Below are 22,973 nucleotides of genomic sequence, written 5' to 3' on the forward strand. Positions count from 1 at the left end.
TATGAACTCTGTGCACCACCTTAACCTGTATCAGGCTCATCCTTGCACATGAGGAGGTCCCGTGTACCCAACGCAGTGCCTCACTCCATGCTCCCCAATTGATCTCCGCTTCCCATTTCTCTTTGATCTTTACCACCCGCTCGTCTCCCTGCTCCCCCAGCCACTTGTATATATCCCCAATTCTTCCCTCCCCTTCCACATCCGGGAGCAGCAGTCGCTCCAGTAGTGTGTATCCAGGCAACCTAGGGAACCCCCTCCAGACCTTTCGCGCAGAATCCCTAACCTGCAGATACCTGAACTCACTCCCCCTCAGCAGCTCTACCCTCTCCCTTTGCTCCTCCAGACTGGCAAACCCTTTCTCCAAATACAGATCCCTCACCTTGCCTTATGTTTTGTTTCATGTATGCAGTGATCTGTTTGGACTGTACGCAGAACAATACTTTTCACTGCACCTCGGTACACATGACAATAAATCAAATAAGTTATATTTCGGTATGCAGGCACGTACTTCAGTCAGTTCAAATGAGCCTTTTTCCTTTCAGATGAAAAGTGCGAGTTTTAATGCTGACCCATATGTTCGGGAATTTGGAATAGGAGTGAGAGACGACATGACGGATGTACCAGGTCGTGTTCTTCAGGCACCTTCCTTGTTATACGGTGGTCGGGTAAGGGCTCTTGTTTTGCAAAATGGGCAACTGTTTGCCAACTGTTTGGATATATCTTGTATATATATATATACAACTTTAAATCCTCAATTTTACTTATTCAGGACAATCTTGAGTCATCAATCCAACCTTGATGCAGTCAATGTAGTGCTGAAGTGTATTCCATGAAGGTACCAGTTTTTTTGTTGTAAAACTGACTACCTTCAGTTACCTTGCTAACTCATTTCCTGGAGTCCTTTTCCTCCATTCTTTCTCTCATCTTCCCTCAAATGTTGTGAAGCACCTTGGTTGCTTTGCTGGGATATAAGTTCTATGTCTTTGGATGTTGTATATGAGTTACACAACATCATAAAAAAACAGAAAGTGCTGGATATATTCATGTCAGGCAGCACCGATGGAGTGAAACAAAGTTAACATTAACTTTTCTCCACAGGTATTGCTTGACCTGAATATTTCTGGTTTTGTTTTAGATTTGCATTTGCAGTATTTTGCTTTATATTACAGAATATTAAATGTATTGCTTAATACTGCCTTCCAATGAAACTCATCGTCGCTATGTAGAGAATCTATTTTCTTAATCTCCTGATGTGGAGTGTCTGTAGAATGGAGCAATCCCGATCAGTTTTGTCAGGGCTTTGCCGGAGAGAAATCTATATGGTTTTGTTAGGCGAAGATCGTGTCTTACTAAATAGAATCTTTTGAGGGAAGGAGGATTGGTGAAGATAGTGCAGTGGATATTGAGTACATAGATTTCAGTAAGGAATTTGCCAATGTCCCACATGGCAGACTGGTCAGAAAAGTGAGATCTCATAGGATAGAGGGGAAAGTGGCAGGTTGTATCCAAAATTGGCTCTGTGACAGGAAGCGGAGGGTAATGATTGATGGATGCTTTTGCAAATAGAAAACAGTTTCCAGTGGTTTTCACAAGACTCTGTTAGGGATCTACTGTTTGTTGTGTATATTAATGATTTAGGCATATGTGGGGACATGATTGGAAATTTGCAGATGACACAAAAATTGGCCATGTAGCTGATGAAGAGGATAGCTGTCGATTTGGGAATTACATCAATCGTTTGGTTGAGTGGGCGGAAAGGTAGCAAATGGAATTCAGTCAGGAAAAGTATTTGTGGAGGACAGACAAAGCAAGGGAATACTCAATAGACAGGGAGATATTGAGAGGAGTTGAGGAAGTGAGACACCTGGGAGTCCATGTCCACAGGTCCTGGAAGGTAACAGGACAGGTGAACAAGGTGGTTGAGAAAATATGTGGAATGCTTTCCTTTATTGGGTGAGGTATTGATTACAAAAGCAGGGGTATAATGTATAAAATGCAGGTTAGGCCACAGCTGGAATTTTGTGTACAGTTCTGGTCAGCACATTCCAGGAAGGAGATAATTGCTCTGGAGCAAGTGCAGAGGATACTTACAAGAATGTCACCAGGGGTTGAAAAATGCAACAATGAGGAGAGTTTGGATAGCCTAGGGTTGTTTTCCTTCGAACAGAGGAGGCTAAGGGGTGACCTTATTGAGGTGTACCAAAATTGAGGGGCCTTGAAAGGAAAAACATGTTCTCCCTAGCTGAGGGATCAATTACTAGGGGCATCGATTTCAGGTGATTAGTAGAAGGATTAAAGGAAGCAGCATGGTACCACATTAGTTAGCACTGCTGCCTCACAGCGCCAGGGACCCAGGTTCAATTCCGGCCTGGGTGACTGTCTGTGTGGAGTTTACACTTTCTCCCTGTGTCCGCAAGGATTTCCTCCCACAGTCCAAAGATGTGCAGGTTAGGTGGATTGGCCATGCTACATTGCCCCTTAGTATCCAGGAATGTGTGAGTTCGATGGGGATTCAGGGATAGGGCGGGAGTCTGGTTAGGGTGCTCTTTTGGAGGGTCGGTGCAGGCTCGGTGGGCCAAATGGGGTCCTTCTGCACTGTCGGATTCTATGAGGAAAACATTTTCACCCAGAGGGTGGGGGGCGATTGGAATTCACTGTCTAAATTGGTGGTTCAGGCTGAAACGCATAACTCATTTTAAAGGTGCCTGGATCTACATCCGAGTGTTGTAACCTGCAAGGCTACAGACCTGGTGCTGGGAAATGGGATTAGCTTTTTCTCTCTTTTTGGCCAGACACGATGGGCTGAATGGCACCATAAATGTTCTATGGTTCTAAGTAAGCTACAGTTAAGTGAATTTCTAAACTGAAAGCTTAATGGTTTAGAAGACTAAATTACTGAAACAAAGGTTACATTTGAACTCAGATTAAAAAGTTAGCAGCTGTGACAATTATGGAGAAAATGCTGTATGTGTGCAGTATGTAATAAATTGAAGTTTTATTTCAAAGATGTATAACACTTGTACAGATGAGTGTTTTTTAATTGAAATGATCCGCCTGTGTTTGGAAGTTTTTTGTTTAAAGATTTAGAAAATAAATGACATTCATCAGCACCTTGAAATTAAAGCACACTATTCTAGTTAGCTGATAACTGGTGTAGTTTGTGACATTAAAATACTCCTGCTCTCATGTTACTTTTTACTTTCTGTTGCAGAACAAGACCATTGCTACACCAATTCAGGGTGTGTGGGATATGCGGGGTAAACAGTTCCATACAGGCATTGAGGTCAAAGTCTGGGCAATTGCATGTTTTGCTCCACAGAGACAGTGCAGGGAAGACACACTCAAGTAAGCAATATACTTTATCCTCTGTATCCATAACTTGTACACAGGAAATGTGATAAATGTGCAATGCAAGCACAGTGGTGCAAACATTGTTCCCTGAGATTACAGAACTTTAGCACTTGTGGAGATCCAAAATGGTGTGTCTGAGTGGAAGAAACATGCACTAAATATTATAATGTTTTGAAACCTTTTTTTAAAAATTTCTGAGGAATACTTTATCTAGTGATTAGCTAAACCATACAACTAAGACCTGGTTTGATTCTCAATCTGTGCTGAGCTAGTTCATCTCCGCTAGCGTACTGTAAGGGGAGCTCCAATTAATATCGCACCTTGGGTTAGGTGGGAAAATTCAGCAAGAAATTTTATTCCTAGGACATCATGGTGGCACAGTGGATGGCAGTGCTGCCTCCGGTGCCGAGGTCCCAGGTTCGATTCCGGCTCTGGGTCACTGTCCGTGTGGAGTTTGCACATTCTCCTCGTGTTGTGTGGGTTTCATCCCCACAACCCAAAGATGTGCATGGTAGGTAGATTGGCCACGCTAAATTGCCCCTTAATTGGAAAAAATTAATTGGGTACTCTAAATTTTGTTATAGAAAAGAAATGTTATTCCTAACCCATGTTACCAGACTCCTAAATGACTCTCTTATGAACTGACCTGATTAATACTACACTCATGTATGCTTTACCCAATGCCGGTGTCTATGTATTTGCATTGTGGAACTTGAGTTGCCCTTCTATGTATTTTCTTTTTATTTTATTTTCATGTACTAAATGATCTGTTTGAGCTGCTTGCAGTAAAAAACAAATCCAAATCCATAAGTGTGCGCCGATATTAGACAAAGGCACATCCAACACTGGCCTGAGATGCTAAAGGATCTCATAAGAAGGATTTGGTGCCTTAAGGAGAAGCAAATGTGATAAGATACTTTTTTTTCCCTCTTGAAGCACTGCCTCTCCCTCTTTTCTCCCCTCCCCCCCCCCCCCCCCCCTGTCCAGAAAAGTAAAATGTTCACATTCTAAGTACGAATTGCAAGCATTAATTCAAAGCACTAAAAATAAATGGTGATAATTGCAAACCCTTTCTATTCTACCCCTCGCAATCAGATGGTGTACTACTAGCTTTTTAATAATAGTTGCAAAAACCTTTTAATAATCAACTATGTTGCTTTTTTTCAGAGCATTCACAGACCAGTTAAGGAAAATATCCAGGGATGCGGGGATGCCGATACAAGGCCAACCTTGTTTTTGTAAATATGCACAAGGTGCAGACAGTGTGGAACCAATGTTCAGGCACTTGAAGAATACCTATGCAGGACTTCAATTAGTGGTGGTTGTGCTTCCTGGAAAAACTCCAGTTTATGGTCAGTACATTTAGGGTTTCAGTGTTTGCCATTTCGAAACAGCTAAAATGTTGCTAGTTAAATGCATTGAAAATATTTCTTAATGTAACGATCAGAATATTAGCAGCAATGCACTGTGCATTTTTTTTAGATAAGTTCTCTAATCGCATAAGCAAATGCAACATGATTTCCAGATACATAATTTGATGCCTTATTTATTTTCCACAAAGTGCCAGGGCACTGGGATGGGCCCCTTACTCTTTTTTTTTTTGCAGTGCCAGGTCATGTGAGAAAGCACATCCAACAGTGGTCTGAGATACTAAAGGATCTCATAACAAGGATTTGGTGCCTTAAGGAGAAAATAGGATCTCCGTTAAAAGCCTCATTTGGAAGACAGCATCTCTAAAAGTACAGCACTTACTTAGTGTTGCATTTTATGCTCTGTTTGTGGCGTGGACCTAAACCGCCAGAGAATGTGAATGCTCCCCACTAAACCACGGCTGATGTATCTTGGGACCCTTGGGACAGTGGGTATGGATTTTAGACACACTTGTGCATAACATTACTCTGCATCCAGAGATGCAGACAATATCTGATATAGGAGATGATGATTGCACTGGATTGCTGAGGTAAAGAACATTTCTGTTCCCCAGCAATAGCATTCCTCATGAAGGGTTCTTGGGACACTGCTTCAGCATAAAGGATGTTTTTTATTATTTATTGGTATGAGCATTGCTGGCTGGGCCAGCATTTATTGGCCATCCCTGAAGCATTTCAGAGTCAAACCACATTGCTGGGGACCTGGAGTTAGTTCTTTAAAGGAAGTTAAGGAACCAGGTGTGTTTTTGTGACGATTGACAGTGGTTTCATGGTCCATCATTGATTAAACATTTTTTTAAAAATTGAGAGTACCCAATTCTTTTTTCCAATTAAGGGGCAATTTTAGCATGGCCAATTCACCTACCCTGCACATCTTTTTGAGTTGTGGGGGCGAGACCCACGCAGTCAGGGGGAGAATGTGCAAACTCAATCGTTAAACTTTTATTTCCAATTTTTTTTATTGAATTCTCCCATAGTGGGATTTGAACCTGGGTCTCTCGAGCTGGGTTTCTGGATTACTACCCCAGCGATAATACAACCGTGCTACTGCCTCCCCTAGGATTGTCCCTAATGGAGCTCCCCAGGGATCTGTAGTGGAATCTCAGCATTTCATCATTTATAATCAATGGCTTGGCTGAAGGAATAGAGAATTGTGCATTTGTCAGCTGACAATAGTTTAGGAGTTGTTAAGTTGTGCAGTTGACAGCTGGAGGTTGCAGAGGAACGTTTGGCAGAATGTGAATGGGAAAAACTGGTGCACAAGAGTTGTGTGTGAAGTGTGATATCATCTAATTTGAATCTTAAGATAATAGAGGTTTTTTTTACTACTTGTAGGTAAGCAAAGGTACTTTGGTTTTCATACATTTAAATCACTAGAAACTAGTGCACTGGTGGAAAATGCTATCAAAAAGATTCATTAAATATATCAATACAAAGGGACAGAAATTATGCTTCAGTTGCAAGGGGCCTTAGTCAGATTCTATCTGGAGTATTATGTTAATTTTGGACAACACACCAAGAATATATTGGCCGTTTGTTGGTAGTGGTGGGAATGGAGATGCCACGCAGTTTTATCAGACTGTGACCGCTGGGACTTAAAGGGTTAGGTTATAAACCTATCTTCCCTTTGACTTAGAGGGTTGAAGGATGATGCAATTACAGTGCTTAAATTTGGTACCATAGATGGAGAAACTATTTGCAGATGGGGAATTTGGAACAAGCAAGCACAACTGTAAAATCTGCACGATTCAGGAGTTAAATCAGGAGGCACTTTTTCATGAAGGGTAGTAGAACTCTGCAATTCTCTCAAAGGGTTGTAGTTGTTGGGTCCAATGAAATTTTCAAGACTGGTGTTGAGGTAGGCTATCCAGAAATGTGAATGAAATGCAGGTAAATGAAGTTTGGGTACAGATTAGCCTTGATAAAATTATTTCCAATTTTATTGAATTCAAATTTCACTATCTGCCATAGTGAGATTTGAACCCAGGTCTCTGGAGCATTACCCTGGGTTTCTGGATACACCTATACCTCACTGTCTACATAAACCTAATCATGCATTTAAATATTGAATCAAAATTGAATTTGTAGCCATTGTGACAAACATCTAGTCTATAATTCATGTTAATATTTAAGAGATAATGTTTAGTTTTTAAAATATTAAAACGTAACTAGAAAATGGGATAATTGCAATAAGATAATTGCAATAAAGCAGCATGAAGTCTCGTGCACTTAAAAAGTTGGGACCATGTTGTCTTGATGGATTAAGGGCTCGAAAGGCAAGAGCCATGAAATAGCAGGTGAGCTTACTGAGCTGGAGGCGTGATATCTATACCGCTTGCAAGGAAGTAGCCTGTAGAAATGTTTTATTTTGAGAGCTGGAGCTACATTGGTTGAAGAACATTCAGTGAGCCCTGAAAGGTGTCCTCATGGAGATGGATGGAGCTTAAGAAGATTTTCTGGTTTGCTAACTATCTTTGTTTTGCACAGAAATCATAGTAATTCGGAGCAAGAATAGGCTCTTTGGCTTTTTAATAGAATCATCGAATTTACAGTGCAGATGGAGGCCATTCGGCCCACCAAATCTGCGCCGACCCTTGGAAAGAGCACCCTACTTAAGTCCACCCTATCCAAGCAACCCTAACCTTCTGGACACCAAGGGGCAATTTAGCATGACCAATCTACCTAACCTGCCCATCTTTGGAGGATAAATCTTTGAAAGTAAAGAGTTGAAATCCCTCATGAAGGAGATCGAATTTTAAAAAACTTTTGTGACTCACCCAAATGTCACTGACATTTGGGTGCGGTTGCTGAGGAATCAGTGGGAGTGACTTGGTTGCATTTGCCGTTTAATATGCAGTGTGGTGTGTTTGATCACAGTTTGCCTGTTCATATTTGCCTCATATTAATTCTGAATGTTCGAGTACAAGATAAATTTTATTTATCTGGCTTTGTATAGTAAGATTTATTTGTTTGTTTAACACCGTGGAATCTTATGGCTTTATTCTGTTAGTGAGTAACTGGAATTTCAACCTTTATCTGTTTTAAACAAGAAGTTACTTGTCCCCACCTGGATCTTAACAATATATTAATAAGCAGTGTTTTCCACTGACAGCGGAAGTTAAGCGTGTGGGTGACACGTTGCTTGGCATGGCCACGCAATGCGTACAGGTGAAAAATGTGCTGAAGACCTCTCCACAAACACTTTCCAACCTCTGCCTGAAGATCAACGTAAAGCTAGGAGGTGTCAATAACATCTTGGTGCCACAGGGAAGGTCAGTTGAACTTTTTGCTAAGTGACTTGATTTGAGTAAGGTCTACTTCCATAAACTAATGTTTTGAAAAGTAAGATTGTTTCATAAACTGATATTTGTCTTCATTCATTGGTGGATTACACTATCTGTTGGGACTATACAATGTTTTGGTAGTTCACAATTTTTCTCTGTAAAATGTTTTTGAAGTTTTAGCTTCTAATGTTTTCAGTCACAAAATTTGTGGCTTCAGTTGACTGACCAGACTAACCAGCCTCTCTCGGTAGCTGAAACGCTCCAGCCCAGGCAACGCACTGGTGAATCACTGCATCTTCTCTAGTGCAATCTCTAGTGCAATCACTTCCTCCCTATAGTGTGGCGATCAGAGCAGCACACACTACTCCAGCTGTGGCTTAACGAGCCTTTTGTACAGCTCCATCATAACCTCCCTGTTCTTGTATTCTATGCATCGGTTAATAAAGGAAAGTATTTTATATGCCTTGTTAACTACCTTATCTACCTGTCCAGCTGTCTTCAGCAATCTATGGACATGCACACCAAGGTCCCTCTGATCCTTTGTACTTCCTAGAGTCCTACAATTCATTGTATATTCCCTTGCTACAACCCAGCCACAAGAAAGCCATTTTTGTGCTGATTTCACTTAACGAAATATGTTCAGTTTCTTGTGTTGCCACCAGTATACTCCGTTCCATTGTTTGCAGCTATTTTAAAATATGTATGTCCAATATTACACAATGTTGGAAATCTTCAGAACAAATACAAAATTTTGTAGTACATTTGTACACTGTTGAGTTGGTCTTCTAAGTCGCCAAGATACTGAATATATTTCCGGAAATGGGAGTTGTGTTTATCATATAATTTTCACATTGCGCTGACTTGACTTAATAAGGAAACCTATTGAAATGTGCCTCTACAATGTAAATATATCCATGTAATACTGATGCGATTACTGTGGTTATAAACTGGAGCTGTTTGTAATGATCCCAAAACTTGTATTTATTTTTCCAGGCCTGCAGTATTTCAGCAGCCAGTAATATTCTTGGGTGCAGATGTAACACATCCACCAGCTGGGGATGGGAAAAAACCTTCCATTGCTGCAGTGAGTCCCAGTATTTTTAGTTTTCTGTTTATTGATTGCGAATAGTTACACAATTTTTAAAAAAATGATATGTTCGGTGAATGTTCTGGTCTAGGTGCCCATCTGAACTGCGGTTTGGAGATAGGTTTATACATTAGGCTTTTTTTTGTCCTTTTTAAACTGTTTTTCCGATCAAAGGCTATTATTCAACAGCTACTGCCCTCTTCTCTGAATCTCTTCCACTTCACTTTCCTGCCTTCCTCTTTGTCTTCAGCATCTCCATCCTATCAGATTGCTGCACCATTTTCCTCAATAAGCCAAACACTCGAGCTTCTTGTTTGATCTTACATTCGCCCAATCAACATGTGTTGAAGTATAATTTTAGTTCCTGCTTCACTTCAAAGAAGTTACACTGATTACGTCAGATCCAGTTATTGTTTATATTCATATTATAAAAATTCTGTTTACCTTGCTGGAAAATTCAAAGTGTTTCTTTATGCACCAGTGCATTGTTTGTATTCTTGAAATCTTTTTGAAGGCAAACAGGTTGAATATATTTGCAACTAAGTTTTAAACTGTGTTTTTTAAAAAACTTGTGAAAATTTCAAAATTAAGATTTCCCCTGTCCTAGCTTGAATCCCTGTTACTTTATAAATTTTTTTAAAAATCCTTAACATCAGAGTCCTGCCGACAGTTTGAAAGTGCAAGTTTTCTAATTAGGTTGAGAAACCAGAAGAGAACAAATGACCTTTACTGGAAATGAAAGATCAAGGACCAATTACAAAATGTCAAATTCAGTTTGCTGAGATCTCAGAAGATTATGCAGCCCAGTTCACAGAATCCCTACAATGCACATCGACTCTCTGCTCTGACCCTCCAAAAGAGCCCCCCCCACCTAGGCCCCTTTCCTCTTAAACCCACCTAAGGACAATTCAGCTTGGTCAATCCACCTAACTTGCACATCTTTGGACTGTGGGGGGAAACCGGAGCACCCGAAGGAAACCCACACAGACATGGGGAAAAGATGCAAACTCCACACAGACAGTCACCCGAGGTTGGAATCTAACACAGGTCTCTGGTGTTGTGAGACAGCAGTGCTGACCACTGGGGCCCATGCCCTCTCTTCTCTGCTGCTCGAACCCAAAATTCCATGAGTGAACTAAACCCCTGATTCTATGCCCAAATTCTACCAATTCATTTCATGTAACAGTTTTAGTATAAATTTTGATAGAGATGCGTAGAAGATCACAGGATAGTCACATGGTAAAAGTGACTGGGCCAATCATTCGTGCAGTAATGACTAGAATTGTCAATTGTGGAGAACATTAAAAAAATATTGTTTTATTAGGAGTCGTAGTTGGGTAAGACATGTTAAACCAAAGCAAAAGTCCTCACTGTGATTTAAGAACATAAGAACTGGGAGCAGGAGTAGGCCACCTTGCTCCTCGAGCCTGCTCCACCATTCAATGAGATCATGGCTCATCTTTTGTGGACTCAGCTCCACTTTCCGGCCCGAACACCATAACCCTTAATCCCTTTATTCTTCAAATAACTATTTATCTTTATCTTAAAAACATTTAATGAAGGAGCCTCTACTGCTTCACTGGGAAAGGAACTCCATAGATTCACAACCCTTTGGGTGAAGAAGTTCCTCCTAAACTCAGTCCTAAATCTACTTCCCCTTATTTTGAGGCTATGCCCCCTAGTTCTGCTTTCACCTACCAGTGGAAACAACCTGCCTGCATCTATCCTATCTATTCCCTTCATAATTTTATATGTTTCTATCAGATCCCCCCTCATCCTTCTAAATTCCAACGAGTACAGTCCCAGACTACTCAACCTCTCCTCGTAATCCAACCCCTTCAGCTCTGGGATTAACCTAGTGAACCTCCTCTGCACACCCTCCAGTGCCAGTACGTCCTTTCTCAAGTAAGGAGACCAAAACTGAACACAATACTCCAGGTGTGGCCTCACTAACACCTTATACAATTGCAGCATAACCTCCCTAGTCTTAAACTCCATCCCTCTAGCAATGAAGGACAAAATTCCATTTGCCGCCTTAATCACCTGTTGCACCTGTCAAACAACTTTTTGCGACTCATGCACTAGCACACCCAGGTCTCTCTGCACAGCAGCATGTTTTAATATTTTATCATTTAAATAATAATCCCTTTTGCTGTTATTCCTACCAAAATGGTTAACCTCACATTTGTCAACATTGTATTCCATCTGCCAGACCCTAGCCCATTCACTTAGCCTATCCAAATCCCTCTGCAGACTTCCAGTATCCTCTGCACTTTTTGCTTTACCACTCATCTTAGTGTCGTCTGCAAACTTGGACACATTGCCCTTGGTCCCCAATTCCAAATCATCTATGTAAATTGTGAACAATTGTGGGCCCAACACTGATCCCTGAGGGACACCAGTAGCTACTGATTGCCAACCAGAGAAACACCCATTAATCCCCACTCTTTGCTTTCTATTAATTAACCAATCCTCTATCCATGCTACTACTTTCCCCTTAATGCCATGCATCTTTATCTTATGCAGCAACCTTTTGTGTGGCACCTTGTCAAAGGCTTTCTGGAAATCCAGATATACCACATCCATTGGCTCCCCGTTATCTACTGCTGTTGTTAAAGATTGTTAAAAACAATCTTTCTGTATTTTGCACTTGGAAGTGAATTTTGGTATTATTTGGCAATTTTTGTGATTTAAACATTACTTCTAAGGCTTCCTCATGGTTGATGGTTATGTACTAATTCATTAGGAATGTGGTTTGGTTATCTGCTGAAGCTTACCGTGCGTTCGTTTTCTCCTGCGTCCCACACCCTTTTCCTTAGGTGGTGGGTAGTATGGATGCTCACCCAAGTCGTTATTGTGCCACAGTCCGTGTACAGCAGCATCGACAGGAGATCATCCAGGACCTTGCTTTCATGGTCAGAGAGCTCCTCATCCAGTTTTACAAATCTACGCGCTTCAAGCCAACACGCATTATATTCTATAGGGATGGCGTTTCAGAAGGACAGTTTCAACAGGTAAATAAAGTCTAGGCAGATTTGTTGGGTTGCAGAAGTATGAGTTTTATTAGCTAAACAAAGAAGCTGTCAAGTCTATAAATGTGCTTACCTAATGGAACTGATGGTTTGTTTAGGGGATCTTCACCGTAACCTCATTGCAGTGTTTATTAATGTAAGCCTACTTATGACAGTAATAAAGAGTATTATTATTATTAACACCTGCAAATTTACAAGCCAGTTGCAGGCAGTGGGTGTACATGGGTGGTTTGACAATTTGCTCGAGTAGCGATACTGAGTTTTAAAGAGAAAAATCACTTTAATATGCATGTCTTGGACTTGGCCTGGCCTATGAACCAAAAAATGAAAAAGTTGATTCTTACACTATTTTAGGTGACTTGATGTTGCTGTGTAAATTTTCTGCCACTTGTCCTTTACCACTTGTGGTGGGATCATCTCACCTGTAATCATGTTTCCTGTTGTTTGGGTGTTATCTTATTTGCCAGTTGTTTTTTTTATTGCATTTACCTGGGCCAGTCCCTCATTATCTCATTGAAATTGCCCTTGCTCAATCAAAAAGCTTTTTTCTTTTATCTTTCAGTTTTTAGGTGGAACCTTAATGATTGTTGTCCTGGATGTTCCTTTACCTTTAACACACCTAGTACCCCACTTCATTTCCTAGAGTGAGCTCAACATCCTTTTATGAGGCTAAAAACAGACCCTTCCCTTTTGTTTTGCTCCAACCAGTGTATTGATAATTTGTTATTCTGTCATGGCATCCGAGAGATATGGGATTTTCAGGATGCTTAAGATTGTAGGTGCTGAAAGGTTGTTTCCTCTGGGCGGGGGGGGGGGGTTCTTTGACTACAGGGCATAATGTCAGAATACGGGGTCACCCATTTAAAACAGATGAGGAGGAATTTCTTTTGAAGGTAATGAATCTGTAGAGGCTGAGTTAAGTATCCTATCAGATCAGTCATGATCTCAATGAATGGCGGAGCAGACTCTGGGACTCTTGGGGCAGCACGGTAGCATTGTGGATAGCACAATTGCTTCACAGCTCCAGGGTCCCGGGTTCGATTCCGGCTTGGGTCACTATCTGTGCGGAGTCTGCACATCCTCCCCGTGTGTGCGTGGGTTTCCTCCGGGTGCTCCGGTTTCCTCCCACATGCCAAAGATGTGCAGGTTAGGTGGATTGGCCATGATAAATTGCCCTTAGTGTCCAAAATTGCCCTTAGTGTTGGGTGGAGTTACTGGGTTATGGGGATAGGGTGGAGGTGTTGACCTTGGGTAGGGTGCTCTTTCCAAGAGCCGGTGCAGACTCGATGGGCCGAATGGCCTCCTTCTGCACTGTAAATTCTATGACAATAGCCTACTTCTCCCATGTTTTTTTAATAAAAAAAGTTTCCAATTAAGGGTCAATTTAGCAAGGTCAATCCACCTATCTTGCACATCTTTGGGTTGTGGGGGTAAGACCCACGCAGACACGGGAGAGAATGTGCAAACTTCACACGGACAGTGACCCCGGGTCCTTGGTGCCGTGAGGCAGCAGTGCTAACCACTGCGCCACCATGCCTCCCAACTTCTCCAACGTTTTATGGCCTTCTGGTCTCCTGTTACATTTTGTATCTGCTTGAGGTGCCAATTTTACCTACATATCTCTTTCTCTTTCTCCACTAAAGCAAAAGTTTTTTCCCTCCCTAACTCTTTTGTATCATCATACATGTTTTGCTGCTTTAATGGAGGCAACATTTACACTTCCTTCCTTTATTCCTTACTCTATCCCTTGATATATTTTGCCTCAAAGGGTGTTAACCTTGCAGTTATACCTGCATTCATCCACCCACCACACTACTGCCCTGTATTTTTTTTTAAAATAATTTTTTTAAAATTTAGAGTACCCAATTCATTTTTTCCAATTAAGGGGCAATTTAGCGTGGACAATCCACCTACCTTGCACATCTTTGGATTGTGGGGGCGAAATCTACGCACACACGGGGAGAATGTGCAAACTCCACACGGACAGTGACCCAGGGCCGGGATCGAACCTGGGACCTTGGCGCCGTTAGGCAGCAGTGCTAACCAGTGCGCCACCATCGTGATGCCCTACTGCTGTGTATTTTAAGAGGCTTTGGGAATTCTGTAAGAATCACTCAATACAGTACACTTAGCCTCTGAATGCAGTCTATGGTCCTCGAGGCACAGGCAACAAATGCTGGACTAACCGGTGACGCACACATCCCGTGAGAGAATTTTGTTTTTTAAATGCTGCCGGACAAGCATTTTCAGTTTTTATTTCAAATTTCCAGCTTCTGCAGTATTTTGCTTTTCTGGGGGTGAAATATTTCACCATCCTTATTGGCATTGTGTGAAACATTGTCACTTTAAACTCCGGTATATTATTAACATTGAAAAATTGTTTTGAGATGTGCAACTGTAGGAGGAATCATCCACGTCACAGTGATGTTTGCTTGTATAAATTGTATACTTGGAATCTGTTCATTTAAAATGTGTTTCAGTACAAATATCGCAATGTATTCTGTTTGAAAGTTTTTCTGCTGCGGTTCCAGATAAAATTAACTTTGTAAATTGCGTTCCTAGGTTCTCCATCATGAGTTGCTCGCCATCCGAGAGGCATGTATTAAATTAGAAAAGGACTACCAGCCTGGCATCACTTTCATTGTGGTTCAAAAGCGACATCACACCAGACTCTTCTGTACTGATAAGAATGAAAGGGTAGGAATGATTTACAGACTTGACATTTAGGATATATGTTTGTTTTTGTATTTTGATGGTAATTGGATTCAGAGTTGTTTACAGTAACCAATCAGAAAAGATCCAGCAACATTGGACTGGTTTGACTGGTTCACTGGATGCTATTTTCTGGATTTTGTTTTACACAGTAACGTAGACGGCACAGTTCATCTCAACTGAATCTCAGTCATGAGCACTTGTCATTAATCCTACGGTAGTTTGTGTTTTCTCTCCCATTTTAGGGTATAATGTTATATATTTTGGTTGCTGTATTCGCAAAAGTTTAAACCATAGATAATTGGCAGGAAATTAGATTGTGACAAGTCTTGCTAGGTTTTGTTTGAAGTGATAATGTTACAAATACTGGACTGTCAGGCTTATTAACTGAAGAGGATGTACATTTGTGGCCTTAAATGCAGCACACCAGCTCTGAACACCCCGGTTTCAGTAATCCATTTACAGTAATGAAGTTGATTTCCTCCTGTGTGGGTTTCCTCCGGGTGCTCCGGTTTCCTCCCACAGTCCAAAGACGTACAGGTTAGGTGGATTGGCCATGATAAATTGCCCTTAGTGACCAAAACGGTTAGGAGGGGTTATTGGGTTACAAGGATAGGGAGGAAGTGAGGGCTTAAGTGGGTAGGTGCAGACTTGATGGGCCGAATGGCCTCCTTCTGCACTATGTTCTATGAATCATGAGAAGGTTCAGCTGGATTTCAATGCAGATGATAGCAGGAAATGTATATTTCAACATTAACAAATGTGTACCGAATGAAAATTTAATGAGGCAAAACTCCAAGGGAATACATTTGTAGCTCTCCATGGTTCAAGGGTTCAGCTGGAATCTTTGAGATCAGTGACCTTTATTATGTTATATAGGACCTATTGCAGTATCTTTTAGTAGAGCGCAAACCCAATCCTTGGGTGGTCTGTAGAAAGAAGAAATAGTAACCTTGTCATTTGACCTTGATCAGCAATCCACCAATTTCTCGGGAAAGATAAAAGTTGCCTAGGGACACTTCAAGCCTGTAAACTGTAATTGGGCATGACTTCTTGCCTGTATCTTCTGTTAACTTGCAAATTTTATTATCTTGATATACAGGTTGGAAAAAGTGGCAATATTCCAGCAGGCACAACAGTGGATACAAAAATAACACATCCATCTGAGTTTGACTTTTACCTGTGCAGCCATGCTGGCATTCAGGTGAGTTTTTAAACAAAAACTTCACAATGGAATGACAAAAAGATAATTTCCCTGCAACCCAAGATTTTGTTCACCGTCGACTCAAATATTCTTCTGGCAAACATCCCACCGTGCACTTTCTGTAAGCTTAAGCGAATCCAAGCCTCTGCTGCCTTTATCCTAACACACTCGCAAGTTCTATTCAACCTCGCCCCTGTGCTTGCCCTCCTCCATTCTGTTCTGGAAACAGCTCCGTTTTCTTTTGTTTTTGCATTTCCTATGTGTCTGAAATGAAATGAAAATCGCTTATTGTCACAAGTAGGCTTCAAACGAAGTTACTGTGAAAAGCCCCTAGTCGCCACATTCCGGCGCCTGTTCAGAGAGGCTGGTACGGGAATTGAACCGTGCTGCTGACCTGCCTTGGTCTGCTTTCAAAGCCAGCGATTTAGCCCAGTGTGCTAAACCAGCCCCTGTTGATCACTCCAATAAAACACAAATGTTCGACTATGCTAAAAGTGCTATATCAATATTGATTATTATAACAGCCAGTATGTCGTCTTCAACGATGCCTTTGATGTCAAATAAAAAAGGTGCCATGATGCTTCAGTGGAAACGTTGCTGAACCAAGGAAGACAATGTTAGGTGGGATTAGGAGCTTGATCACAGAAGTGGGTTTTGTAGGAAGAAGCGGTGGAGTCAATGGACTTCAGACTGTGGTGGAGTAGGGTGGCTCGTTGACCGCAGTAGTGTTTCAAGAAAATAAATGGCCAACCAATCTCTTAGTGACATTTGTTGAGTAGAAATGTTGGTCAGGACACCAGAACTCCTGCTATTCATACAATGCTATTCGATCTTAAACATCAACCTGAACTGGCAGTTGGGACCTTGATCTAACTCCAGCATCTGAAGGGTGGGGTGTTTCCAACAATGTGGAGGCCGTCCCATATTGAATGTCGGAAGAGGTGTTTACAGTCCTGTTGTGGGACTTTGTGAAGTTTGACGAGGTAACAAGGGAAGACTAACCATTTGCTCAACCTGACCAATGTTAAATTTCTGTATAGTTCGACCAGCCACTGAAAACTTTCAGTGATCTTGTTTGTACAAGCTGTGGTCCAACCTATTCTAAATTTGCAACTGAAGAAGGGCTCCAAACGTAGAGATGTGTAATGAGAAAGAAAAAAATGTGTCCATGACTTTCCTTATCCCATCTTTTGTCCACCTGCTAAAACTTTAGCACCTATTTAAAAACTGTCAGTGCTGTTAGTTAATCCGTGTGAGAAGGTTTTCATGCACAACTTCTTTCAAGCTGGTTTTTCATCTTTTAATGTCATCCGAATCCCAAATTCAAATGACATTTCAGGGTAGGGACTAACTTAATCTTCTACCCTTTGCTGGAGTCCAGCAATATAGAGAAAATAATGCATTGGCAAATTTCTACATTGCTAGAAGTGATTAGAAAATATTTTTTTTTTGGTAAATGAGAGTTAATAATTAAAAATGTTTTCTAGGGAACAAGCAGACCATCTCACTACCATGTGCTGTGGGATGATAACCGCTTTAATGCAGATGAACTTCAGATTCTCACATATCAACTTTGCCACACGTATGTCCGATGTACCCGGTCGGTTTCCATTCCAGCCCCAGCCTATTACGCTCATTTGGTGGCTTTCCGTGCCAGGTACCATTTGGTGGACAAGGAACATGACAGGTACGATTACCCCTTTTTTAGACTTTGACTATTTGTTTGGTTCTTGCGAACGCTGATCTTTAGTGTTGAGGATCTGAGCTACAAGGAAAGGCTGGAGAAACTTGAATGTTTTTACCTGGAAGCTAGGCTTTTGCCTGTCTACAAAGTGACTTTAGAGATATAGAAATTGATTGCATGAATGGAAAAGGTAAATCTGTAATATTATTTCAGATTAAATTAGGACAAAATGACATTGTTTCAAACTCTTTAAATTTAGGATGGATCTGGAGAAGTTCTTGGAACAAAGCAAATTACCGTGAGTGCTGGAAGTCTGCTATAAAAATAGAAAATGCTAGAAATACTCAGCAGAATCGGAAGAATTCGTACAGCGCAGCAGTGCCTCTGTGCAGCTGGACGTATTCAGAGCTGGTGGCATTGGTCCGTACGCTTGCCTTGGGGGTGTTGTACAGGAGTTTCACCCATGAGGTGAACCTTGACCCTAGCCCAAACTGCTCCAGGATCTCAATGAGGTATTTCACTCGACTCCGTTGAAGGCCTTTTCTGCGTCCAGGGAGACGATCACCTCTGGTGTTATCTCCCCAGATGGAGTAATTATCATGCTCAGCAGGTGCCTGATGTTCGCAGTTAGCTGTCTACCCTTAACAAAGCCTGTCTGGTCGTCTGCGACCATCTCTGGTATGCAGTTCTCCGCCTGCCTGGCTTGGACTTTTGCGAATATTTTCACGCCCACATTGAGCAACGGAATGGGTCTGTATGATCCACACGCCGTTGGGTTTTTGTCCTTTTTGGGGATCAGCGATATGGTGGTGGCCTGGGTTAGCATTGGAGGCAGGGTGCCTCTCGCTAGCAAGTCTGCGAATATCTCCCGCAGATGCGGGGCCAGTGGTATCACAAATGTTTTGTAGAAGTCGGCTGAGAACCCGACTTCCCCGCCTACATGGATTTGATGCTCTCTATGACCTGTCCCTGTCCTAGTGGTGCTTCCAGCTCCCTCCGTCTGTCGTCCCCCACGACTGTCGTGTCCAGTCCATCGAGGAACCGTTTCATCCCCGAGTCCCCGTCGGCGGGTTTGGAGGTGTACAGTCCCAGTAAAAGGTCTCAAATGCTTCGTTGACCTTTTTTGGTTCGGCTATCAGTCTGCCTCTGCTGTCCTTTACCTGGGCTATTTCTCTCGTGGCTGCCTGCTTTGTCGGCTAGTGAGCGAGCAGATGACTAGTCTTGTCTCTATGCTCGTAAAAGGTCCCCCGTGCCTGGCAGAGTTGGCACGCTGCATTCCTGATGGTTAGCAGGTTAAAGTCCATTTGTAGATGTTTCCTCTCCGCCAGAAGCTCTATGGTCGGTTCCTCTGAGTACCTTCTGTCGACGTCCAGGATGGAGTCGATCAGTTGATGCCTAGCCGCCCCCTCTTCCCTATCTCTGCGAGCCTTATAGGTGATAATTTCTTCCCCAATCACAGCCTTCAGTGCCTCCCAAAAGTGGAAGTTGAGAATTCCCCATTCCGGTTGTTCATGACGTACTCGCCTGTGATATTTTCTGGCTGAAGACCATGTTGCCAAGAGGGCCATGCCCAACCTCCATCTGGGGTGTTGGGCACAGCCCGTCTCCAACCTCACATCCATGTAATGTGGATCATGGTCGGAGACTACAATGCAGAGTATTCCGCTCTTACTATTGCTGGAAGCACCAATTTACTACAAAGAAGTCGATGTGGTATAGAGAAAAACTAGAATTCCTTCTCACCTGGATGCATGAACCGCCATGGGTCCACTGCCCCCATCTGCTCCATAAACATTCCCAGTTCCCTTGCCATGCCATGCCTTGTCCCTGTTCTGGGACGTGATCTGTCAGTCAGTGGGTCTGTACACAGTTAAAGTCTCTCTCGAGCGCGCGCTCTCTCGCGCGCTCTCTTCATGGCTGCAAACTGTGTGTATGCCATGTGGGTGCACCCCTGCGTTCCGGGATTTCCCTTTGTTTAGGGACCCTCCAAAGTGGCTGCTTATGGTGCCATCTTGTTCCATGTTTCCGAGATTAATCAGCTGAAGCCAGCTTAACCCCCCCCCCCCCCCCCCCCCCAAAATATCGTTTCATTTCCCCCCATGGTTTTGATTTCCCTATGCTGCTCCCCTGCCCCTCGCCAGACGCTCTCTCCCTGGTGGGAGATGCGACGCGGCTCCCCTCTCTCTCATACTTCCTGGCGCTAGCTTTCCTGCCAGTGTGGTGGACCCCCACCCAGGGTAAATCTGACCCCCTCCTACGGTCAAAAACCTTCTGAAAGTCTAAATAAACCGCATCCACTGGGTCTCCCTGGTCAACTCTACTGGTTACATCGTCAAAGAATTCCAGTAGGTTTGTCAAGCATGATTTCCCTTTCGTAAATCCATGCTGACTTTGTCTGATTACACCACGGCTTTCCAAATCTATGCTATGAAATCCTTGATAATGGACTCTAGCAACTTCCCTACTCCCGACGTTAAGCTCATTGGTCTATAGTTCCCTGTTTTCTCTCTCCCTCCCTTTTAGAATAGCATTCTAATAGAATTACATTCGCTACCCTCCAATCTAAAGGAACCATTTCAGAGTCCAAAGAATTTTGGAAAATGACCACCAATGGATCTACTATTTGTAGTGCCACTTCCTTAAGCACTCTGGATGAAGATTATCATGCCCTGGAGATTTGTCCGCCTTCAGTTCCATTAATTTCCCCCAAACCATTTCTTTTTTAAAAATATATATTTTATTCAAATTTTTTGGCCAAACAAATTACCTTCCCATTTCCTTTATCGTTCTGCGAGGTAGTCAATGAACGGTTGCCACCGCCTGGTGAACCCTTGAGCCGAACCCCTTAGTGCGAACTTTATCCGTTCTAGTTTTATAAACCCTGCCATGTCATTTATCCAGGTCTCCACGCCCGGGGGTCTGGCTTCCTTCCACATAAGCAATATCCTTCGCCGGGCTACTAGGGACGCAAAGGCCAAGACATCAGCGTCTTTCGCCTCCTGCACTCCCGGCTCTTCTGCAACTCCGAATATAGCCAACCCCCAGCCTGGCTCGATCCGGACCCCCACCACCTTCGAAAGCACCTTTGCCACCCCCACCCAGAACCCCTGTAGTGCCAGACATGACCAAAACATGTGGGCGTGGTTTGCTGGGCTTCTCGAGCATCTCCCGCACCTATCCTCTACCCCGAACAATTTACTGAGCCGTGCTCTGGTCATATGCGCCCTGTGTAAAACCTTGAATTGTATCAGGCTTAGCCTGGCGCACGAGGACGACGAGTTTACCCTACGTAAGGCATCAGCCCACAGCCCCTCCTCAATCTCTTCCCCCAGCTCTTCTTCCCATTTCCCCTTCAGCTCATCCACCATGATCTCCCCCTCGTCCCTCATTTCCCTGTATATATCTGACACCCTACCATCCCCCACCCATGTCCCTGAGATCACTCTATCCTGATCCTCCTGCGTCGGGAGCTGCGGGAATTCCCTCACCTGTTGCCTCGCAAAAGCCCTCCGTTGCATGTACCGAAATGCATTCCCTTGGGGCAACCCATATTTTTCCGTCAGCGCTCCCAGCCTCGCAAACGTCCCGTCCACGAACAGATCTCTCAGTTGCACAACCCCAGCTCTTTGCCATGCTCCAAATCCCCCATCCATTCTCCCCGGGACAAACCTATGGTTATTTCTTATCGGGGACCGCACCGAGGCTCCTGTCCTTCCCTTATGTCGTCTCCACTGCCCCCAAATTTTTAGTGTTGCCACCACCACTGGACTTGTGGTGTATTTCTTCGGGGAGAACGGCAACAGCGCCGTCACCATTGCTTGTAGGCTGGTTCCCTTGCAGGACGCCATCTCCAATCTCTTCCACGCCGCTCCCTCCCCTTCTCCCATCCACTTACACACCATTGAGATATTGGCGGCCCAGTAGTATTCTCTTAGGCTCGGTAGTGCCAGCCCCCCCCCTATCCCTGCTACGCTGCAAGAACCCCCTCCCCCCCCCTCCTCACTCTCGGGGTCTTCCCGGCCCACACAAAACTCATGACACTTTTCTCAATTCTCTTGAAAAAAGCCTTCGTGACCATCACCGGAAGGCACTGAAACACAAAGAGGAATCTCGGGAGGACTACCATTTTGACCGCCTGCACCCTACCCACCAGTGACAGGGGCACCATGTCCCATCTCTTAAAATCCTCCTCTATCTGTTCCACCAATCTTGTTAAATTAAGCCGGTGTAAGGTTCCCCAACTCCTGGCTATCTGAATCCCTAAGTACCGGAAATCTCTTGTTACCTTCCTCAGCGGTAAGTCATCCATTCCCCTGCTCTGCTCCCCCGGATGCACCACAAACAACTCACTCTTGCCCATATTCAATTTGTACCCCGAAAATTCCCCAAACTCCCTGAGTGTCTGCATTATCTCAGGCATCCCCTCCACTGGGTCCGCAACATACAGCAATAAATCATCTGCATACAAGGATACCCGGTGTTCTTCTACTCCCCTGAGCACTCCCCTCCACTTCCTGGAGCCCCTCAGTGCTATGGCCAGGGGCTCAATCGCCAATGCAAACAGTAACGGAGACGGGGGACACCCCTGCCTCGTCCCTCTATGAAGACGGAAGTAATCAGACCTCTGTCTGTTCGTGACCATGCTCGCCACTGGGGCCCTATACAGCAGCTGTACCCATCCGATATACCCTTGTCCAAAACCAAATCTCCTCAGCACCTCCCACAGATAATCCCACTCCACTCTGTCGAATGCTTTCTCGGCATCCATCGCCACCACTATCTCCGCCTCCCCCTCTGGTGGGGGCATCATCATTACCCCTAGCAACCTCCGTATGTTCGTGTTCAGCTGTCTCCCCTTAACGAACCCAGTTTGATCCTCGTGGACCACCCCCGGGACACAGTCCTCTATCCTCGTCGCCATCACCTTGGCCAGGAGCTTAGCATCTACGTTCAAAAGGGAAATGGGCTTGTAGGACGCACACTGCAGCGGGTCTTTTTCCTTCTTCAAAAGGAGCGATATCGTTGCCTCCGACATAGTCGGGGGCAGCTGCCCCCTTTCCCTGGCCTCATTAAAGGTTCTCGTCAAAAGCGGGGCCAGTAGGTCCATATACTTCCTATAAAATTCCACCGGGAATCCGTCCGGTCCCGGGGCCTTCCCCGCCTGCATGCTCCCAATCCCTTTTACCACC

At 43.6% G+C, this 22,973-nt stretch overlaps 1 protein-coding gene across 2 annotated transcripts in view; it reads left to right on the plus strand.

The window, feature by feature from the left end:
• The window catches only part of LOC140385796 (protein argonaute-2), a 130,425-nt gene that overhangs the window by 93,737 nt on the left and 13,715 nt on the right, over positions 1-22,973 (plus strand). Inside the window, exons 10-19 of one of the 2 annotated variants that reach the window (XM_072468325.1) lie at positions 543-665; positions 3,212-3,345; positions 4,519-4,703; positions 7,894-8,053; positions 9,059-9,149; positions 11,972-12,166; positions 14,747-14,881; positions 15,999-16,100; positions 17,588-17,787; positions 18,044-18,082. In XM_072468325.1, coding sequence (XP_072324426.1) covers positions 543-665; positions 3,212-3,345; positions 4,519-4,703; positions 7,894-8,053; positions 9,059-9,149; positions 11,972-12,166; positions 14,747-14,881; positions 15,999-16,100; positions 17,588-17,787; positions 18,044-18,082 — 1,364 coding nt within the window. The remainder of the gene's footprint in view (positions 1-542; positions 666-3,211; positions 3,346-4,518; positions 4,704-7,893; positions 8,054-9,058; positions 9,150-11,971; positions 12,167-14,746; positions 14,882-15,998; positions 16,101-17,587; positions 17,788-18,043; positions 18,083-22,973) is intronic. The other variant, XM_072468326.1, reaches the window with a different exon arrangement.

The sequence above is a fragment of the Scyliorhinus torazame genome, chromosome 11, assembly GCF_047496885.1.
Source record: "Scyliorhinus torazame isolate Kashiwa2021f chromosome 11, sScyTor2.1, whole genome shotgun sequence".
Lineage (NCBI taxonomy): Eukaryota > Metazoa > Chordata > Chondrichthyes > Carcharhiniformes > Scyliorhinidae > Scyliorhinus > Scyliorhinus torazame.